General features: G+C 42.8%; 1 protein-coding gene across 3 annotated transcripts in view; it reads left to right on the top strand.

Moving 5' to 3' along the window:
• Positions 1–19,752, top strand: part of PTPRM (protein tyrosine phosphatase receptor type M) — a 655,853-nt gene that overhangs the window by 423,561 nt on the left and 212,540 nt on the right. Inside the window, exon 14 of one of the 3 annotated variants that reach the window (XM_068993577.1) lies at positions 580–654. The exons of the other annotated variants lie outside the window; for them this stretch is intronic. Coding sequence (XP_068849678.1) covers positions 580–654 — 75 coding nt within the window. The remainder of the gene's footprint in view (positions 1–579; positions 655–19,752) is intronic. 3 annotated transcript variants of the gene reach the window in all.

The raw sequence follows: 19,752 nt of genomic DNA on the forward strand, positions 1-19,752 counted from the left end.
ATGTGACAAAATAAACTTCCTAAATGGAAATGCTCTACACAAAATTTAGTGATCAGAGAAATTTCTCAACATAAAAATGTTTTTGGTGAAAGAAGATAGTATTCTCCACAAAGGTGATTTTAACGAGAAGAGCAAATATTGTGACTTAAGCAGAAGAATTTTAAATAACCTAATACATTTTGAAAGCTGCAAGTTTGGATCATCAGAATTTGCAATGAATCTTTCTACCCTCTACTCAGTAGCAGTTAAAGACACTATTCAGTCTATCTCTTTCTTCAGAGTTAATGTTTTTACTTTTTGTTCTTATTTTCTCCTATAGTCAATTTAACCAGAATCTCAGCCCAAGCTTGCAACTATATAGAAAGCTAACTGCCTGATGAAAGCCTGTCTAAGGGAAACGAATTCAGAACATTCAACAGCTCGCTGTGGTTGTTTTCTCATCTCCTTCTCTTTTTGTTGTTGTTGGAAGAAAGTTGAGATGATGTGATATGCGGATGGAGATTCTCCTTGCTAGCCTAGCTTCAGTCTGGCTTTTTCTTCCCTCATGCATGCTGACCTGGGGATCTTCCTTTGCCATAGCTGCGATAATCGTGACTCAGCTTACGACACCTCATATTCGCATCGCCCCTGCTGCAGGCGACGACCAGCTGACAGGTCAGACGTTCAAGTACAGACGAGTCATCTTGCCCATCTCCTGCTCATTTTTCTCAGCTTTGTCTCCCCTCTGCATCTCCTCCTTCGCTCTAAGGTTTGTTGACAGTGTCTCCGACTCTCGGTGCCGACGTGTGCCCGCGTTGATGCCATGGTGTGTTCATTGTTCTGTGTGCACTTGTGTCCCCTGCATCCAGCACAGCCCCGCCGCATGACCTCATTGTCTGTCTGTCTGTCTGTCGGTATGCTCCTCTCTAGCTTAACGTTATACGGAGTGAAATTTGCTGGATTTAAAGTCGATCTCTTATCAAAACACATAAAGATGTTTCCCCAGTTATCCTTGTTAATCTAGAAAGGCATCAAGATTTGAGCATGAGAGGTCTGTTTTCACCTTGCAGGGTCTAGTTTGCACACACGTTTAGCAATCCACAGGCTTATCTGCCTTCATTAAATGAAGCCACTCGAAACTGTTTGGGTGATGCTGTTCAGACGGCTTTTTGAGTTCCCACCAGTAGAGCAGAGTCGATTGCATTCCTTACAGATCCTTGTTTCAAAGCACACTGTTTATAGACAGCAGAGACAAATCTGCAAGTCAAATGCACTGAATAATTTATGGAAGTTTTTAAAAAATTGAATGACTGAGAGTCACATAACTGAACTGCATGCTTCTTTATACCAGCAGGCGTTAGCTTGTCCATCCCTCTAAAGGTGTGTGGACAAACGTATAAACTCACATAGGAAAGGAATCCGGTAGATTCCTGCACATCAAAGGTGAGTAGTTAGAGCATGCCAGAAGACTAGCTCTGGTCCTGCAAGATAAGCACGCCATCATCAAGATTTCTAACACCAGCACGTGGGCAGGACTCAACTCTGCTTTCAGAGCATCACCAGTGTGGGAGTTCACTGCATGAGTTGTAGGCATGACGCAAGCCAAATAAGAAACACAGCTGCTCTCCGCAGGATTTCCCACTCCTGCAACTGTTTTGTGTATATGAAATTAAGGAATATACCCTACCATTCAGGGGGAAAAAAAAGTAAAGCTTAACTCATAGTAAGAATTTTTGATGGAGGTTTAAACTGTTCTCTGAGCTTAGTATTTTAGAAAATCAAGCAGCTGAGACTCAGGAAAACTATAGACTGCTTTTTAAAGAAATGTAGGATAATTTTACTTCTTTCCCTGCTATAATTCCATACATATTTCCAGGCCTCTGTTTCAGAGCCTAAAAGCTATAAACTTGTTAAAAGTTCTGCTGCCTTGGCTTTCAAGTTTCTTTTAAGCGGGTTTCTTTTACTGGGTGAAGTTCTTATTGTCACAGAGATGCTGTTATCCTGAATGCGTGACATGTTCCTCCCAACAGTAAATTTCCTGAGGAGATCATGTCTTTTCTTATATAGTTCTTCTCCGGAAACCTTTACATGTCAGGCCTGGCCCATGGTTCTCTGCATAGGGTTCAGTGTCCATCACCTGGAAGGTAATCTGGGCTCTTCAGCAAGTCTGACCTCCCCATTGTCTGAGTTGGCACCCGTCTCTGGCCAGCAAACATTAAAAACAGGTCAGCCCCACTGTTGTAAAACCAGTACCTGTAGGAAATACAGTTAAATAGCCCTTTTTGAGATTTTCCCTAAAGCTGCTACATTTGAGTTTAGCCCGTTGTTTACTAGGAATGAAGTAAGGGACATTTTGAATATCATGTTCTTTCTAAAACTTGCCTGATTAAAAAGACACCTCATTAATCAGCCTCTTTCACGAGGCTTTCAGATCCAGGGCACCTTATTATTTTGGAACTAGTCTTCAGGGGAAACAGACGTAGCTGAAGTGTATGGTAGCTATTCTTTTAAGGGCTACAGGTGATTGCCAGCGTTTACTTTAGTTTATTAGGGATGAAAATGGCAGAGTGTTAGAATAAGCCCTCAAAACTAGTGCAGAACTATTCTTGTCATTTTTTATAGTACTTCCTGCTGCTGTTGGTGATGGTTCGTTCCTCTTCCCCAGATAAATTCAGGCTCAATTAATTTTTTTTTTCTTTTTCCATTTGCATCAGCTCATCCACTAGATAGCAAGTAGCTTGTCTTCTGTGTCTTTTTTTAATAGATTTATTCATGAGTTGCACTGCAAGCTTGAGAGCCCAGTCATTCAATCACTGATCGACATTAATCGAGCACCTTCTGTGTGCCAGGTCAAGGGAGGGCACTGACTCCCACAAGTACATTTACTTTCTAGGGTTGCCCAGACTCTTGGCATCAGACACATTTGCACACGTGACACCAAAACCTACACACACATGTTTTTATGGATGAAAAATGACTCTTACGCTTGTTGCACAGTTGAGAAGAGGCAACAGCTTTGTAGCAATGGGGGCAACGGACAGGAATTTTGAAGTCTTTATTGTGGAGTTGAGTTGCTTAGAAAATGGTCCATGGGGCTCTTCTGAATCTTTCACATCTCTGACGCAGTGTTTACCAGATCAATGCAGGCCCTTCCAGAAGTCAGCAGGAAATCACAAGGGATGCATTCTGAATGATGTCTTCAGCAGTTTTCTGGTCTGTTTTGTTTTAATTGTGCTGATGTTTTGCTGCTACAAATGCTGTCAGATGCTGTAGGTAAAGGAAATGGTGATAAGACAGTGAGTCTTCCACAGCCTGGTTCCCGGGATGTAATCCATGCTGGCTTGGTCCACCCCAGTGTAGGTAGTATGCCCCCTTCCTTCTGTGCACAGAGAACATAAGCAACCCACTGACCTCCATGTCAGACACAACCAAATAGCCCATGAGTGTTAGCTGGTTTAATTCGCTAAATGAATGGAGCTCAGATGCAGGATGCTGGTCTGGCATCACACTGCAACTGTTTATTAAAATTTTTTGATTCAACTGTAAGAATACATCACCACTGGTATACACACGGACACAGACATTTAACTGAAGCAAAAGGTTTAGAAATTGTCCTACAAGTGCTGCTACCTGGATAAGCTGCACTCTGACCTGTTCATTTGATTCTGTCCTGTCTTATTCTGTTTCATCTTTATTAAAAAAAAATTTAGTTGCTACCTACTAAGCTGATTTCATTTCCCACTAATGGGTTATAACACACAATTAAAAAAAAAGAAAACAATGCTTTACTAAACTACTATAGTTAGGGATTTGTGAAAAGGAACAGAATATATAATTGGAATAAAGGCCCTGTCTTACCTCAAAATTTATACTCTAATGAGAGCACACAGAGAAAATTCTAGAAACTGGAAATGCTTCTGCTTTCTACTTGGTTCTCTTAGTTCCTTTACTAATTGTCTGTAATATAGAACTGCCTTGGGAAGAAAGTAACAACTGCACATGCTAAATATTTCTCTTTAAGATTTTTTTTTTACTTCACTTTATAAATAACTAGGCTGTTTATTTTATATTAAGATATTTCTGTTTAAGATTTAAAACCCTGGTCAGCTCTGAGATGCTGTGGAGAATGAGTTCCTTCAACAAATACTTTTTATCATCTGTTTTGGGTAAGCCCTACTGCTGGGGTCCTGTCCCGGTTGGATCCAGGGTATCCAAAGTGTGACGGCGTTGGCGAAGAGATTTAGAGAGAGATAAAGAAAGAATGTTGCAGATAAGAAAATAGAGGAGAGAAAGAGGCTGATATTCCTTGGTTTACACGGAAAGCCAATAAAGCCCCAAGACAAGGGACTTGCTCTGTTCACGTAGGCTGCAGGCGCCCTCCTGGTCTCCCGAGGGAGTGAAGATGCAGAGCGCCTTCCCGTTCAGCTCTTAGAAGCCCAGGCAGGAAAGTGAATGCAGAGAGCCTTTGTGCTCCAAGGGATCAGCCTGAAAGAGAGAGTAAGAGAGAGAAAGAAAGAAAGACATGGGGGAACCAGGCTTTCTTGAAACCGGTCCTGGTCCGTCACTTTATTTTTCAGGGAAGCTTTTATACCTTGACTTGTACATAGAGGGAAATGAAAGATGCAAAGTCATACAGAGTCAGCCCAAACATTACATCTGTTTTGTCTTTATCAAAACCAGGATTTTTTCTGCATACCTTTCCCATAAACAATGTTGTGTACATTATCTTCTGGCCTTGGAGGCCTGTGGACATTTTATGACCCTCTTTTGATAAAGGCTGCTCAACCAGAAAACTTATTTTCTCTTGAAGTGTTTTTTCTTTATATTTCTAATCTATGTCAGCCTCAGAAAGTATTAAACAGAGTTACATTCTCATGGAGCAAAGGTGCAGTGAGTTACAACAAAGAAAGAACCAGTTAGCTCAAAGGTCTGATGTGGTTAATTTCAAGGCTACACTTGTTTTTCTTACATTCCAACTATGTTAACTAATGCACTCCCAGGTGCACAGTGGATAAGAGATATGGGAACTTAGCAGCAAGCATTGGCTCAACAATGAAATCCTACACCAGCACTACTCTAATAGCTTTTAACTCTCTGAAAGGCTCCATATTTTTAGAATATTTTAGGCTTCCCGTGCCTCTCACAGTTGGGAGGCTTGAATAATCACATGCGTAGCTGCAAGAGTCTGGATAAACCTGTCAGGCAAGCTAGAATGCTAACAGGGGGGTTAAAATTGAAATATTCCTTTCATGTCCAGGAGACTTATTAACTAAAGCCCTAAGTTAACTTTTTCCAGAGAAGGGTGGTCAGGGATGGCCCCCTGTTAATGTCAGAAGAGTTGGTGAAAGGCATAAAATAGTAAGACAAACAGATTCTGGTTTGGGGTTAGATGCTCGAGCAGGTCTGGGGGGTCCCTCGAGTCCTGATCCGCCTTGCTTGTCAGGTCTCTTCCACATGACCTTGTTATGGGTGGGATCTCCCATGCTGGCTGCGGGCACCCTACATCTTAAAATGATAAGATCCATATAGTAGAGTGTTTATAAACAAAGTGACTTCTGGGATTTGAGTACAATTGAGATATGTCAGACCATGAAGAATTACTTGCTAGATATAATTAGTACTAAACATAATAGAGAACTAGCCAACAGTTATTTCTACATAAAATTGGAAGTTTTTGAAAAAGATACATGTACCAGATGCCTGTACTGTCAAAGATAAACAGCCCAGCATCGGCCAAAGTGGTGAAAACAGATTTTATTCAGTAACTACTAACTTGTAAGGAACTCAGCTGAGCTCCAGTCTGACTTGTTCCGAGGTGACTGGGACTTTACAAGGAAGATGAGAGAGTGGGGAGCAGGTGATGGGAACTCAGTAAGGTCAGGGAGATGAAACGTTGGTCCATGTGACACCATCTGGCACCATTTGACTGGCGTCTGTCAGGCTTCTCTCATTGCACAGAAGCTAGGAGCTGGGGCACTGTCCTCAGGGGTCTCTGGAATCCATAGTCAGTTCTTTGGGCAGCCTTGAGTTTCTGAGGCAGGCACTTTGAGGGGCCTAGAGTTCCCAAGGGATGCAGCCTTGAGCTGTTAGAAATTATGTTCGTCTTTGTTCAAGTCTCTGTGGGCCCAAGTGGGGGCCTGGTGGGAAGAGAGTCAGAGGAGCCTCCTGGGGTTTTGTCCCAGAGCAGCATCCTTGTCACTCCCCCTCCTTCCCGAGGGAGCAGCAGTGACTCACTGGACTGGTGACACATGGAAAAAGACATGAGAGTATGTGATCAGCCTTTTCTGGACATCATCCTCAGGACACACATATTCCTTTTGTGTCAGAGGGACTCAGAAGAGTCTGGCTAGGCTTTGGCCGTATATCAGCATGTCAGTATGTCAGTATATCAGCAAAGCTCTCATGAAATAAGCCCCAAGGAATTTCTCTTTCTCCTTCATGTGACTCTTAAAGCAGACAGAGATCTTTTTTTTTTAATGTCATATATACCATATGGATCGGAGAAGGCAATGGCACCCCACTCCAGTACTCTTGCCTGGAAAATCCCACGGATGGAGGAGCCTGGTAGGCTGCAGTCCGTGAGGTCTCTAAGAGTCGGACATGACTGAGTGACTTCACTTTCACTTTTCACTTTCCTGCATTGGAGAAGGAAATGACAACCCACTCCAGTGTTCTTGCCTGGAGAATCTCAAGGATGGGGGAGCCTGGTGGGCTGCCATCTGTGGGGTCGCACAGAGTCAGACACGACTGAAGTGACTTAGCAGCAGCAGCAGCAGCATACCACATGGATGCTTTTGAACTGTGGTCCTGGAAAAGACTCTTCAGAGTCCTTTGGACAGCAAGGAGATTGAACCAGTCAGTCCTAAAGGAAATCAACCCTGAATACTCATTGAAAAGACTGATGCTAAAGCTAAAGGTTCAATACTTTGGCCACCTGATGCAAAGAGCTGACTCATTGGAAAAGACCATGATGCTGGGAAAGATTGAGGACAGAAGAAGGGGGCGACAGAGGATGAGATGGTTGGATGGCATCACCGACTCGATGGACATGAGTTTGAGCAAACTCAGAGAGATAGCCAGCTCAATGGATATGAATTTCAGCTAACTCAGGGAGATGATGAAGGACCTGGAAGCCTGGTGTGCTGCAGTCCATGGGATCACAGAGTCAGACACGACTAAGCAGCTGAACAACACATAACACATGGAAGCTAGTAAAGCAGGTCCCCGCTGAGGAACAAAAAGGCTGCAGTGTTTGTTTATGGAGGACCTTCTGTTCTAGATGCTGGCAGAGGTCTGACTCCACCTGTTCACTGACTCCCAAGGTAACCCCACAGCCTGCCTTCTTGGCTACTTGTCCTTTCAAGTGTTGCTGGAGAAACAGCAGGAACAGGCTGACTCGTTCTAGAGTCTGTACCATGACCTGGCCCTCAGTGACCGCCCCCTGCCTAAGCAGTGGCAGAGGCTCCCCACCCCCCGACATCGCCGGCTCCGGCCCCTCCAGAGCTTTTCTGCCTGAGAAGTCTCCTCATCCTTTAGGTCAGCCAGCTGGGACCCTGAATTTCTGGTATTTTCTCTGCTTGGCTCTTGAATCCACCTAGAAATTTCTCCAGAGTTGGCCTGAAGTGTGTTCAGGATGGAGGTCCAGCTTTTTTTCAGAGAAACAAGCAGTTAGGCTGCTTTCATCATTAGATAAGCAGTTACTTTTTCATCATTAGATAAGCAGTTTCTTTTCTTTCAGAAAGGCCATACTCTCATATAGTCAGTTCTCACCTGTAGTATACATTTCTAATTTAGTCGCCCTTTCCATTGCAAATAAAATAGACTCATGGTTTTTCAGCCCGTTTACAAAAGCAGTTTTAATCAGCCTTTTCTTGTGGCACAAGTCATAGAAAGGTTTCACTTTCATGTCACTGTTTGGAGAGAGGCCGACCCACTCACACCAGCGTTATCCATCTTGTTCCCAGTCTCTGACTGCACCTGTTCTCTGCCTCAGACCCAGCCAGTGGGTCCTTGGTGCCCTTTGTGAGCAGGAGTGGAGGAAAAGAGCAGACAGCCGATGTGACTGGAAGAGCTAAATGCCAGGAAGCCGATTCAGTCTGAGTTCCTGCCCTGGGCTATTGATCATCTATCATCAGCGTGAAAGCAGATGTGGTAGAAACTTCAGGCACAGGTTCACACAGGGCATGGGGGCACTTTGTGGACCTTCAAGATGGGGTGGTTTCCTTCAGCGTCTGGTCCCGGGTCTCCACTTCATGTGTTTTGAGCACTGTTTACTGGGGTCTTTGTATGAATCAAAAGTGGCCAGGAACAGAAAGGATAATAAAGCTCAGCAATATTCAGGCCCTGAGATAAAATCTCACTATCTGCAGCTGCAGACAGTTGTACCTGGCCCTTTCAAGAGTTCAGTCAATAGACTTACAACGTGTTGTACTGGAGATAGTTGCCTGTGTCTACTATGAAATAGGTGTGGAAATATTTGTATCTACTATGCCAAGGGCTGTATTTTATATCTCTTTATACTTTCCACAACCTGCCACTTAGAGCTGGGCGCTGAAAGGCACTCAGAGACCAGCTCTCATTTTTTGATAGAATGAATTCACTTGGAAAAGATGTAATTGCCTTACAGGTGTGAGCTAATTTCCACACCACTTTAAAAAAAAATAATATCCCCCACAAAGGATCTCCTGTCCCTGCCATCGGGTCTAGGACCAGGGAGGTACAGAGTGTCCCATGGGCCTCCAATGCCCAGACTCTCATCCAGCACTTTTATTTAATTCTGATAGAGGTAAGTCACAGCGTTTCAGTCTCTGAAGCCCTTGGCTGTAGGGCTGAGCATCTACCATCGATGCTTTAGGAGCGGAGGTCCTCTTATTCATCCATCACATTGAAGAGCCTCTCACCTCCTTGGAAAGCTTGATGTGTAACCAGCTCTGTGTTAAGAGATGGGAATTCAAGGAAGTGTAATGTGAACTCTTTACGTATATTTACCATCATTGTTAAGACTGACCTAAGCAGTCCAGTAATTATCCCACTTCAATGAATGCACCAGTATCTTGGGCTCTTTGTAATACAATAAGTGCATCATGACCTAAGTTAACATACACATATACTCAGTTGTGCTCTAAAATGTAGTATCATATGATTCCAGAGACATTTTCAGTCTCAGGAGCTTCAACTTGACCTTTCAAGGGAATTTTGGGAGAAAATTAAGCTAAGAAAATGCCTCCATTAGACTTCCTTATGAATTAAAATGCCAAACTCTTCATTAAGCTGATAATTGGAAATAGTGGCTGAATAAGACCTACCATTTTCCAGCTAGTGAGGTGTCCTGGCTTTATTCAAATTCTATATCATTTCAGTAGGGAGGATTAGCAATTCACATGCCCCATCTTGGGCATTTCATAGTAAACAGTAACCAGGGGTATCAGTGCTGTATGTTTTGGAGGCCAATGTGAACAGTTAATGTGAGAAATTTGGTTAGAATTTCAGCATCTCTTAGAAGTGTTGCTTGAGAATTCTAAACTTTCTTTTCAGAGAGAAGAATGTAAAGTGAAGGGAGATTTTCATTCTTCGTGTAACACCAGCTGAATGCATTTTAATAGGCTGTAGTGTCACTGGTGATTTATTGCCCTTTTTTGTTCTTTTATGTGTTATATTTGTCATTTCGCTGTGGCAGTTTCATCTATAAAATGGTATAGTTACACGAAAATGGTGAGAGGATACGGGACTGCCATGGGAGATTCTGTTCCTTTTTCCTTGTCATTTTTGTAAGGAAATACTGAGTCAAATGTCAAGCATTTGGTTTCAAAAATAATATAATTTAAAGAATATATATTGCACTAAAATAATGTTGCTTTTTCCATTTTTACTACATGAACTTTGGAATTTCTGTGTAAAAGATTTTCAAAGCAAGAGAGCAATTTAATTTTTCAGTATCCTTTTGTGTTTTCTCTTTCCATCAGCAGTGTGATAAAGGAAACTAAAGCAATGCATTTAAGTGTCTTTTATTTGCTTAAGGCACAGAGCTTCCTGGTTTGAAAAGCATAAATTGGAATTTATACTTTAGGAAATCTACCTTTTAATTTTGTTATTAATCTCATGCATTATGCATATCCAAAATGAATGCTGAAGGTAAAGGTTCGAGCTTAAAATAAACGAAGATTTTGGTAAAAGATGCAAAGTACTGGGGAGAAAACAATGCTTGTAGTTTTAAAAAACAGAGGTTTTGCATGAAAGGTTTTATGTAAATGAGTTAAATTAGTCTTGCCTTTCCTGTAAGGAATATATAGTATCAACTTTATAGTAAAATTATATTAGTTCATATTTGCTGTTAGTAAACATGGAAAAGGCCTGGATATTTTAATTTATTTTTTAAATAAACTTTTTTTAAGAATAGTTTTAGGTTTACAGGATTATTGCGAAGATAATAAAAAGTTCCTATATACCCCACATCCAGTTTCCCTTTGGATATTTTTTAAATGTTTATTGAGGCTGAATGACAATAGCTGTTTTACCAGGTCTTTCCTTTTACCTCAATGGCTAGCATGGAACTAGACAACGTCATAATTGTTCGTTGACTCTTGTTGATAGATACCAATTGTGCTACTTTCATTTTTAGCCCTTCACTTGCCTTAGAAAAACATACCACAATTTACAACAGAAGGCATCAAGATGAACTCCAACAGCTTCACGTCTAAGAAACCAGTGAATCCCATTGAGAATTTGCAGGCAAAGGGCCATGTCTTACTGCTATGCTTTTTGGTTGACTTTGGACTAATCTATCTTATAAATAAGCTTTTTCAGAATACTGTTAAACACTTAGTATTTGTGAGAGGTTTTTTAAAGTATTTATGGGTGTGATCCAATATATTGAGTCAGAATGGAAAAGAAGTCAGAATTTCCCCCAATGTCTTAACAGAGCCAGATGTTGAGGCAGCAAATCCAGAAAGTTTAAAGGGTAGATAGAGCTCAGAGACACAGAACTCTTTTCTGGAGAGAGAATTATTGTTTTAAATACTCTGCTGACCTTGTATTAATAATCAAGGGAAAGTCCAGAAAATTGAAAAAGCTCAGTCCTTTCAATCCAAGTGCCTCATCTTATTTACCCTTTTGATGATATCAGTATGAAAACTTGTTCAATATCAGTGTCTCCAGAGGGCTGACAGGGAGACCTGGAGTCTATAAAAAGACTGACTCCTAAAATTCTAGCCTGTTAACCACCACTTCTGCAACAGACAGGCACACACATGCACTGCTTTTAGGATTGTCATTATTTTCATGTACGAGAATCTTGGGTTTGGCTTTGAATGTCTGATTCCTTCTCAAGCCATGACTTTTCTAGCTCAGAGACCACATGTGTGCATGCATGCTAAGTTGCTTCAGTTGTGTCTGAATCTTTGCAACCCCATGAACTGTAACCTGCCAGGCTCCTCTGTCCATGGGATTTCCTGGGCAAGAATATTGGAGTGGTTTGCTATTTCCTTCTCCAGGGGATCTTCCCAACCCAGGGATTGGACTCACATCTCCTGCATTGGCAGGAAGATTCTTTACTGCTGAGCCACTGGAGAAGCCCCCAGAAGGGGTGGTACTGGGTTTGAGGGTGGGAGGTACCACTTTCCTTGATGGTAAATCATTTAAAACATTGTTTGTATTAAACATCAGTATATCATGGAGGAACAGGCAACGTTTACATGCTATATTCAAAAAAATCAAGCAACAGACTTCAAAGAAATTTGAAGCCAATGATTGACCACATAGATAAGGCTCCTGCTTATACTTGCCCGCCTGACTCTTGGGGACAAATGGTGGATCATTGTAAGAGTCACGGCTTCCCTTTGACCAGCTTGGAGGGAGCAGGGAAAGCCCTAGAGTTTAGACTCCAGGTCATCTTCTGAACCACATGGCACTCTTCCTAGGGCCGTTTTCAAACACATCAAACAGGAATCTGGGCCTCAGAGTCTCTGTCCTGGATTCAATAGGGCAGTTCTCTAAGTATGGATCCCACGCACCTAATTCAGAAAGTATCTACTTGAGATACAAGGTTGTGAGTTCAGACTTCTTGGGCAAATCTCGTAAATTCCAAGTCTCAGCTTCCATGTCTATAAAACATGGAGAATACTGCTTCTTAACCCCAGTGGGGGCAGTGGGAGAATTACCCCCATAACATATATAAAGGGCCTTTCACCAGCTGAGTCAGGGCCAAGGCAGAGGAGCTGGCAGTTGCTCGTAACTTTCTGTCATGACTTTGTTACTCACTGTTGTCCTGATAAAGGCTTGTTTATGCCTCCTAGGACTTTCAGAAGCCCATGGTAATTAATCCAGGCCACTGCTCTTCCCAAGCTTGAATGCAAAATTGAACTTCCCAGAAATTGAATGGCTTTCTTGATGCTAGGTAGGGTATTATTTACATGAATACCATGTGGCTGCTGGGGTCTCCAGGAGCCCCAGAGTGTGGGAGGAATATGATTATTTTCTTATGTCGAGACCTGTGATGAGTTCCCCCACGGGTGGTATTTCCCACTTGCCTGCCTTTGAGATATAGGTGCATCAGAATATAAGCTATATTCTCTTGCTAGTGGTGACCGTGGTGATGATGCTAGTGATGGAAAAAAAAAAAAATCACCACATTTTCAAAGACAGCTGCTTTATTTGAAGCTGTAATAGCCCAGAGCAGTGTCTAACCTATTCTGCACCTCCCTGTGGCCCAGTGCACGGAATAAAGCGCCAGGCTCCCCTTTGTTGTCCTGGCCATTGGGGCTCCATCGCCCCTCCTCACTGTCCTTGGTGTCGATGTGAACACCTCTCTTTGTGCTCGTCCTTGGGTTACGCCGGTTCTCAAGGGAGCCCGAGACGATGCACTTTAGCAGAACTCTATCTAGAGGGATGATAGATCATCTCACTGAGTACCTTTTTCAGACAATTGCTATGAAGTTGGAAAAATATGGAGCAGTTGGCAAGGGAAGGTGAAGCCACATAAGTTTTCTTCCACATGTTGTTTTCATTTTGAAGAGTGAGCGACTATCTCTGAGAAACATCTTTGAAAATCAGCCTGGCACCTGCCTGGGAGTTAATAAATGACATGTGTTCAACACATCTGTCAGGATCTCTGATGAGTTTTCCCATTTCCTCCAGTAAACATCCAAGCCATACATCACCCTAGCACTGTAATTGATATTCAGTTTAATCTTATAATGTATTATTGGTATTGCTAATGATGCAGTTATTAATTGTGGCCTATTATTAATTATAACAGTTTACTCAAGTTAGAGTTCTTGGTCAAAACACATTAGCATACCAATTTTTTCTGGAATTTTTGCATATGTACTGTCCTTGTAGTGGTTTTTGTTGTTTTTTTACTCAAGATTGTGTCTAACTTCACAGGAAACATGATAAAAAGCATGTGATATTGTCAGTTTGGTGGGTACTTCTTGTATGTCTTTGAATAATTTCTTTAGATATTGGTGTATATTTACATACAAATATGTGTGTGCACACACTACATCAGCGTGAGTTATGTGTGTTTTTTGGCCAGTTTAAAGTCTTAAAAAAGGGAATTTTCAGATTTCTACCTTATTTCTTCTCTGAGTAACAAAGAAGTTAGAAAATGCTTCTAAAGTAAGGTCATAGGAATGATATAAACATTCTATTAAATAAACTTACAATAATTTTAATCATAGTAGCATTATCTTAGAAATTTCTCCTTTTTCGCTTTCTTAAAAGTCCCAGACCATTGTAATTACTCTCCAGCATTAATTTTGACTCCTTTAAAGACTTCTAAAACAAATTCGACATATGATCATGAAAAATGGTCTACAGCTACTTAATCATTACAAATATTGAGCTCATAACACTTTATTGTTGACAGATACTCATTTCCTGTCTCCCTGATATGTACCCAGTTAACTTTCTCGTCATTGATGGATATATATTTCACTGCTTTGGTGCTGGAAATATAACATTTTGCCACTAGTATTTATTTTCATGCTCTTTCTTTCTAGTAATCTCATTTTATCATTGATGAAAGTTTGGTCAGTAAATTTACTGGCAAAGACTTTTATCTGTCATCAGCCTCCTGAGGAACACCTCCTGTGCCTGGCTGTCTCAGGCACAGTCCCTGGAGCCCAGGCCCAGATGGCCTGTCTTTCTCAGGGTATTGTCTTAATGGCCACGGAAGGTTATCTAAAGGCAGCCACAGACCCCATTTGTCTTAGTAAGCCCTCGATAAATGCTAAGAATAGGCAGAGGAAAGACCACAAAATAGGACTTGTCTTTACACTTCTGGTTTTCCCTCTGTTTTCTTTCCTTTTATACCCATCGCCCTATGTCTGGGAACTCTAGTGCAAATGGAGGAAGAATAGACTGGCTATGAAAAGAGTGCAAATGAGAAAGACAGAAAAATTAAAGTGAGATTTATTGTGAGAGAGCTTTGATTCAGCATGAACTTCAGACACATCATAAGATGCTGGGCGAGGTCATGTGAAGACTAAGAACTAAAACCAGCTTTGTCCCAAGGAACTTATGTTAAGATGTAATATAAAGGACTTAACAAAATAATGGAACTTGCAGTTGAAATAGTCAAGAGGGGTGACAAGGAGGTGCTTTAGCAGTTCAGTAGGAGAGAGAATACTTCCTGCAAAGCCACAGGGACAGTGCTGGGCTCACTGGCCTCTGAGAGACAAGCAGGCCTTCAAAGGCCTTCTATGAATCTATGATGTATGAGAGGGGGTGGGTCCACGGAGCAGCAACAAAGGTCCTGAGAAGGGAGATGTTGGCTGTGGAGCTAGAGGGGGAGGATAGTACTGGGCATCTCTGTTTGGTTGGAGCACAGGTGGATGCAGGAAAGTCAAAAGAGAAGAAGCATAAAGTTTGGAAAAGAGTTGGGAGTCAGCTAATGGGAGGCCCAGCTGCCTTTTGAAATAAGCATTTGGAGGCTTCTGGGGTTTTGTCTTGTTTTTTAAATGAAAGAGTGAGCTGATTAGGCCTGTTCTTTAGGAAAATCAGTGTGCAAGAGGCTAGATGGGATATCTCCCTAGGAGACAAGTACAAAATACAGAAAAGAAATAAACCAGGTCTGTCGCAGTGGGAAGAGAGATGGAGAAAATACAATGTGTTTTTAATTTTTAGAGATTGGGTAGGGAGGTAAACTGACCTGGTATTAGGTGAGTATCCTTCAACCCAAGATAGAGTTTTGTTTTAATGCCTTCAAAGTTTAGTTTCAAACAAGCTGTTGGAAATACATACTCTGAACTGATAGTATCCTCAAAATCACCCATTCACATTCCCTTTATTGATTATTCAGTTTGTATGAAAGGTGAACACAGCTGATGCCATCTTATTGACAAGCAGTTCACTCATTTTATTACTTGACCATGATTTGAGAAATGCAAATGGAAGAAATAAAGCCATTTCATCAGATCCGTAATGGCACTCATAATTCTCTGGAAACTTCTAGTGCCCAGAGAATAAGTGATCAGGATTTGATAGATCATCTTACCCACAGGATGTAGACCCATCAATCAATGAGAGCAGTAACTGTCATGAAATTAGAACAAAAATAAAAAAGTAGATTAATTTTTTAGAGACAGTATATATCAAACAATCCAGCGTCTCAGTTTTATATGAAAAATTATGTTTCTGATTATTACTTGTACGTTGTACATGCTCTGTGCGCCCTGCAGTGGAAATTAGGTACAAGGGAAGAGTTATAAATTCAAAAGCATAATCAGGTTACAAACAATACATAAAATGTGAACAGAGATTATTCCAGGGGTGCTGATTGACTTTGTATTCCCAGAAAGAGAAACAGTGATGTGTAATTTAAATGAAAAATCTTGGAGATATTTCGTGATTATATATAATAATATCAAGGTACAGCCAGAAAAACCAAACAGAGATGACAAGGAATTCTAATTTTCTGAGCAATAAGACTTGAGTGAACTACAATAATCTTTAAAACTGGGTGTTGCTATTTTTAAGAAAAAGAAAAGATCTCTGCAAAAGGTGAAAAAAATACTATGAAAATTAATTGAAATAGATTCTGTATTCCATAAAGTCATAAAATGCTAGTCCAGAATGGCTGAGGCTTCCTCGATGGACATTTCAGAACATCTTGGAGGACCAGTGCTGTTTGAAACACTCTGAGAAACAATATCCTCACGTTTCCATTTCATTTTTTCTCATAAGGTTTCTCAACCTCCTGTTTCTCTTTTCAGCACCTTCCCAGGATGGCTGTTCCTGACCCTTTTTTCTCTCCCCCAACCACAAATACCAAGTGGAATTTTGGTATTCGGTCTTGCACGTTGTGAGAATGAAGTATTTTGTTGTTTGAATTCAGTGCAGGCATTGAACCCAAACTCCAGTTCTGCCCCCGGGAAGCAGGCCAGGTTCTTCCCTGAGCAGTGCTGGCATCCAGTGTCCGGCTCTAAGGCTAGAGGACCTGTGTGTGGCCAGTGGGCGCCTTTTGTGAGCCCCTGCCTCTTTGTAGTTCCAGTCACCCCCTTGGGCCAGACACTGGAGGCCCCTGGCCCAGGGAGGCAGTAGCCTTCACTGCTCTCCGCATGGATTGTCCTTCTCTCCTCCAGTTGGGTTTTGAAGCTCAGGCATGGTCCCTCTCTCAGCCTCTTGTGTCTGGCAGAGAAAGGTGAACTGTCACTTGTCTTATTCATCTCGAGTGTCCTGCAGGGCCTCGTTATGGGACCTGAAGCACAATAGGAGCTGTTTGTTTGAGACTGAAAACCAGGCTTGACTGCGTCCCAGGGACGGGTCAAGCAAGCATCCGTTCCGTGTCTGTCCCAGGGACGCTCCCACTTCTGATGGCTCATGGATCACTTAGGATGGAACTCAGAGCCATGTCACCCTCTGCCTTTTCTCCTCCTCTTCCCGTCTCCTTCTTCTTCTAGTTATGAGGAGGGAGGAGGGGGCCTGCTCTGTGCTCCTGGATAAACTCCCAGCCCCACCGCAACCCTCACATCTCCGTCGCCACTTGCTTTGAGATCACCAGGAGTCATCTCATGAGGCCCTTTTTCTCATAAAGCTCTGATGTCCAGCTCCCCCGTCTTCCCTAGGCCCTCATCCCCTTACCTCTCTATACGACCCTCTCCAGGCCTATCCTTTCCTGTCCCATCAAGGTCATTACTCCAACAGGCATCTCCTTTCCCTCCTGCATCATCAACTTTTTCCCCTCCAGGGGTCCAGAAGCATCACCATTCAAAATGCCCTCATTTCTCCCATATTAAAAAAGAGCAGTTTCCCTGGATCCCCACACTCCTCTCTGGCTCGGTATCACACTGACTTCCTCCTCCCTCTCCCTCCTCCCTAGATCAGCAGCTCCTTTTTGTCCCCATTACTGGCCGTCCTTATGACCCACCCTCTCAGTTCACCTCCCAAGCACTCTCCTGCAGTCTCATGGCTTTAAATATCACCTGGAAACTCCCAAATGTTTACCCCAAGTCTAGATTTCTCCACTTTATGCCCAACACCTACTTCATATCCTGCTGGGCTGGCATCGTGGGCCTCCAGGGGAAGTTTGTATGGTCTGTGTAGTGATCAGAACTGGGCCCAGACCCTACAGCCAATGGCTGAGTACATCGAGTTCTCAACCTGGCGAGCTTCTGTTACTGAATTTAGCATCCAACACTGGGCCAAGACAGACTGGTTCCTGCCAAGTTGAAAACCAATCAACCACTGCCGTGGATAATCACTCCTTTTCTTTTGAGATTTTTTTCACTTTGGATGTTACATCTGAAACCTTAAATAGCGCAGGTTCACTGGAACACCATCCTTTTTTTTTTTGGAAAAGCTCTTCTTGGTCATTAGAACAGTACACCTGGTGCTGTCACTAGGAGTCAGCAGCCTGCACATCCGTGGAGGTGATATTCACCCTCCTTCCCCCTGAAATATTTAGCATATTTATCATTTTAGTGACTATGTCCAAGCCCACATAATACACACTTTTAGATGCATGCATATGAATTTATTCTCTTCAAAAGGAGCTACACGTGCAGACACGTGCAGTAACCTCTAAGCGGAATGCACAGTAGAAGAGAAAAAAAAATGCCTTTCCATGAAGAATTCGAATTTATACCAAGAAAAAAAAGGAATGAAAGGTTGTAACATTAGAAGCCTGGCACGAAAATAACAAGACAAGGGAAAAATATTGTTTAAAAAAAAAAAAAAACCTCTTGCCAAGCAGTTTGTAAATTACACTGTTACATTTGTAGATTTGGGTAAGGGGGAAAGAAGTGAGTGAAGTAGCTCAGTCGCATCTGACTCTTTGTGACCCCATGGACTAAATAGTCCATGGAATTCTCCAGGCCAGAATACTGGAGTGTGTAGCCTTTACCATTCTTCAGAGGATCTTCCCAACCGAGGGACTGAACCCAGGTCTCCCATGTTGTAGGCAGATTCTTTACCAGCTGAGCCACAAGGGAAGCCCAAGAATACCAGAGTGGGTAGCCTATCCCTTCTCCAGCAGATCTTCCTAACCCAGGAACCAAACCGGGGTCTCCTGCAATGCAGGCAGATTCTTTACCAACTGAGCTACCAGGGAAGCCCCAGGGGGAAAGAAACAAGCTACCAACTGCAACCACATTCTGTCACAGATTATCCTGACTGTGGCTGACTGACAGGTCACAGCCCCGGGTTTCCAAAGGGACAAAGGGGAGAGAAGCGCATCCTGAGGGGGAGGGACAGAAGGAGGTCCATTTCAGGCAGGATGGAGGGCAGAGCACGGAGAAGGCAGGGATGGTGTGTCCCCGAGGGCACCTGCAGTTAATGACACACTTCCGTGAGATTGTCCTGGGGTCATGATTTATTTCAGCCCAGTTTGTGTTTATGTTGGTGCTTCTCCAGAGTAGTTGTAAACCCAGACTCCTCACTCAGCCCCTTCACCCAGGTAGGAAGCCAGTGACTGTGTGGGGAAACCTGCAGGGCAGCCCTCCTCGCCCTTTTTGAGTTGCTCCCCCATTTTGCACGATTCCTGCCATGATCACCTTGCCCCTGTGTCCTGTGGAGGCTGAACATTGCATTTCCTTGGCCTTCAACATGAAACAAGTTGAATAAGTGCTAAGGAACGACGATGCTGAGCTTCGCCGGCTGCACAGCAGTACACTCTCCTGTTTGCTACAGGAAATGAGGCATCGCTGGGCTGATGTCTCTCCCAAGGATGGGCAGAGTCACACCCCAGTTCTCACGGAGCTTCGAGAAGAGGCTAAAGTACAATGAGACTAGTTGTTTAGTTAACAGAAGCAGACATGAGACCATTAACACGACCAGCTCTTCTCATGGAGTGTTTACAATCCTTGTAATTGTTTATATTTAAATTTTTAAGCCATATCCAGTTTTTCTAAATAATTTATTCCCTGAGTATTTATTGGCAAAATTTAGCTACAAAAAAACTTAGAGAATCATTTGTTTAGAAAGTCGTCTACCATCATACCTCCCTGCTGCTGCTGCTGCAGCTAAGTCACTTCAGTCGTGTCCGACTCTGTGCGACCCCATAGACGGCAACCCGCCAGGCTCTCCCATCCCTGGGATTCTCCAGGCAAGAACACTGGAGTGGGTTGCCATTTCCTTCTCCAATGCAGGAAAGTGAAAAGTGAAAGTGAAGTCGCTCAGTCGTGTCCAACTCTTAGCGACCCTATGGACTGCAGCCCACCAGGCTCCTCCATCCGTGGGATTTTCCAGGCAAGAGTACTGGAGTGGATGCCATTGCCTTCTCCGATACCACCCTGAACACACCCTATCTCATCTGATCTCAGAAGCAAAGCAGGGTCT

The sequence above is a fragment of the Capricornis sumatraensis genome, chromosome 21 (assembly GCF_032405125.1).
Source record: "Capricornis sumatraensis isolate serow.1 chromosome 21, serow.2, whole genome shotgun sequence".
NCBI classification, from domain to species: domain Eukaryota; kingdom Metazoa; phylum Chordata; class Mammalia; order Artiodactyla; family Bovidae; genus Capricornis; species Capricornis sumatraensis.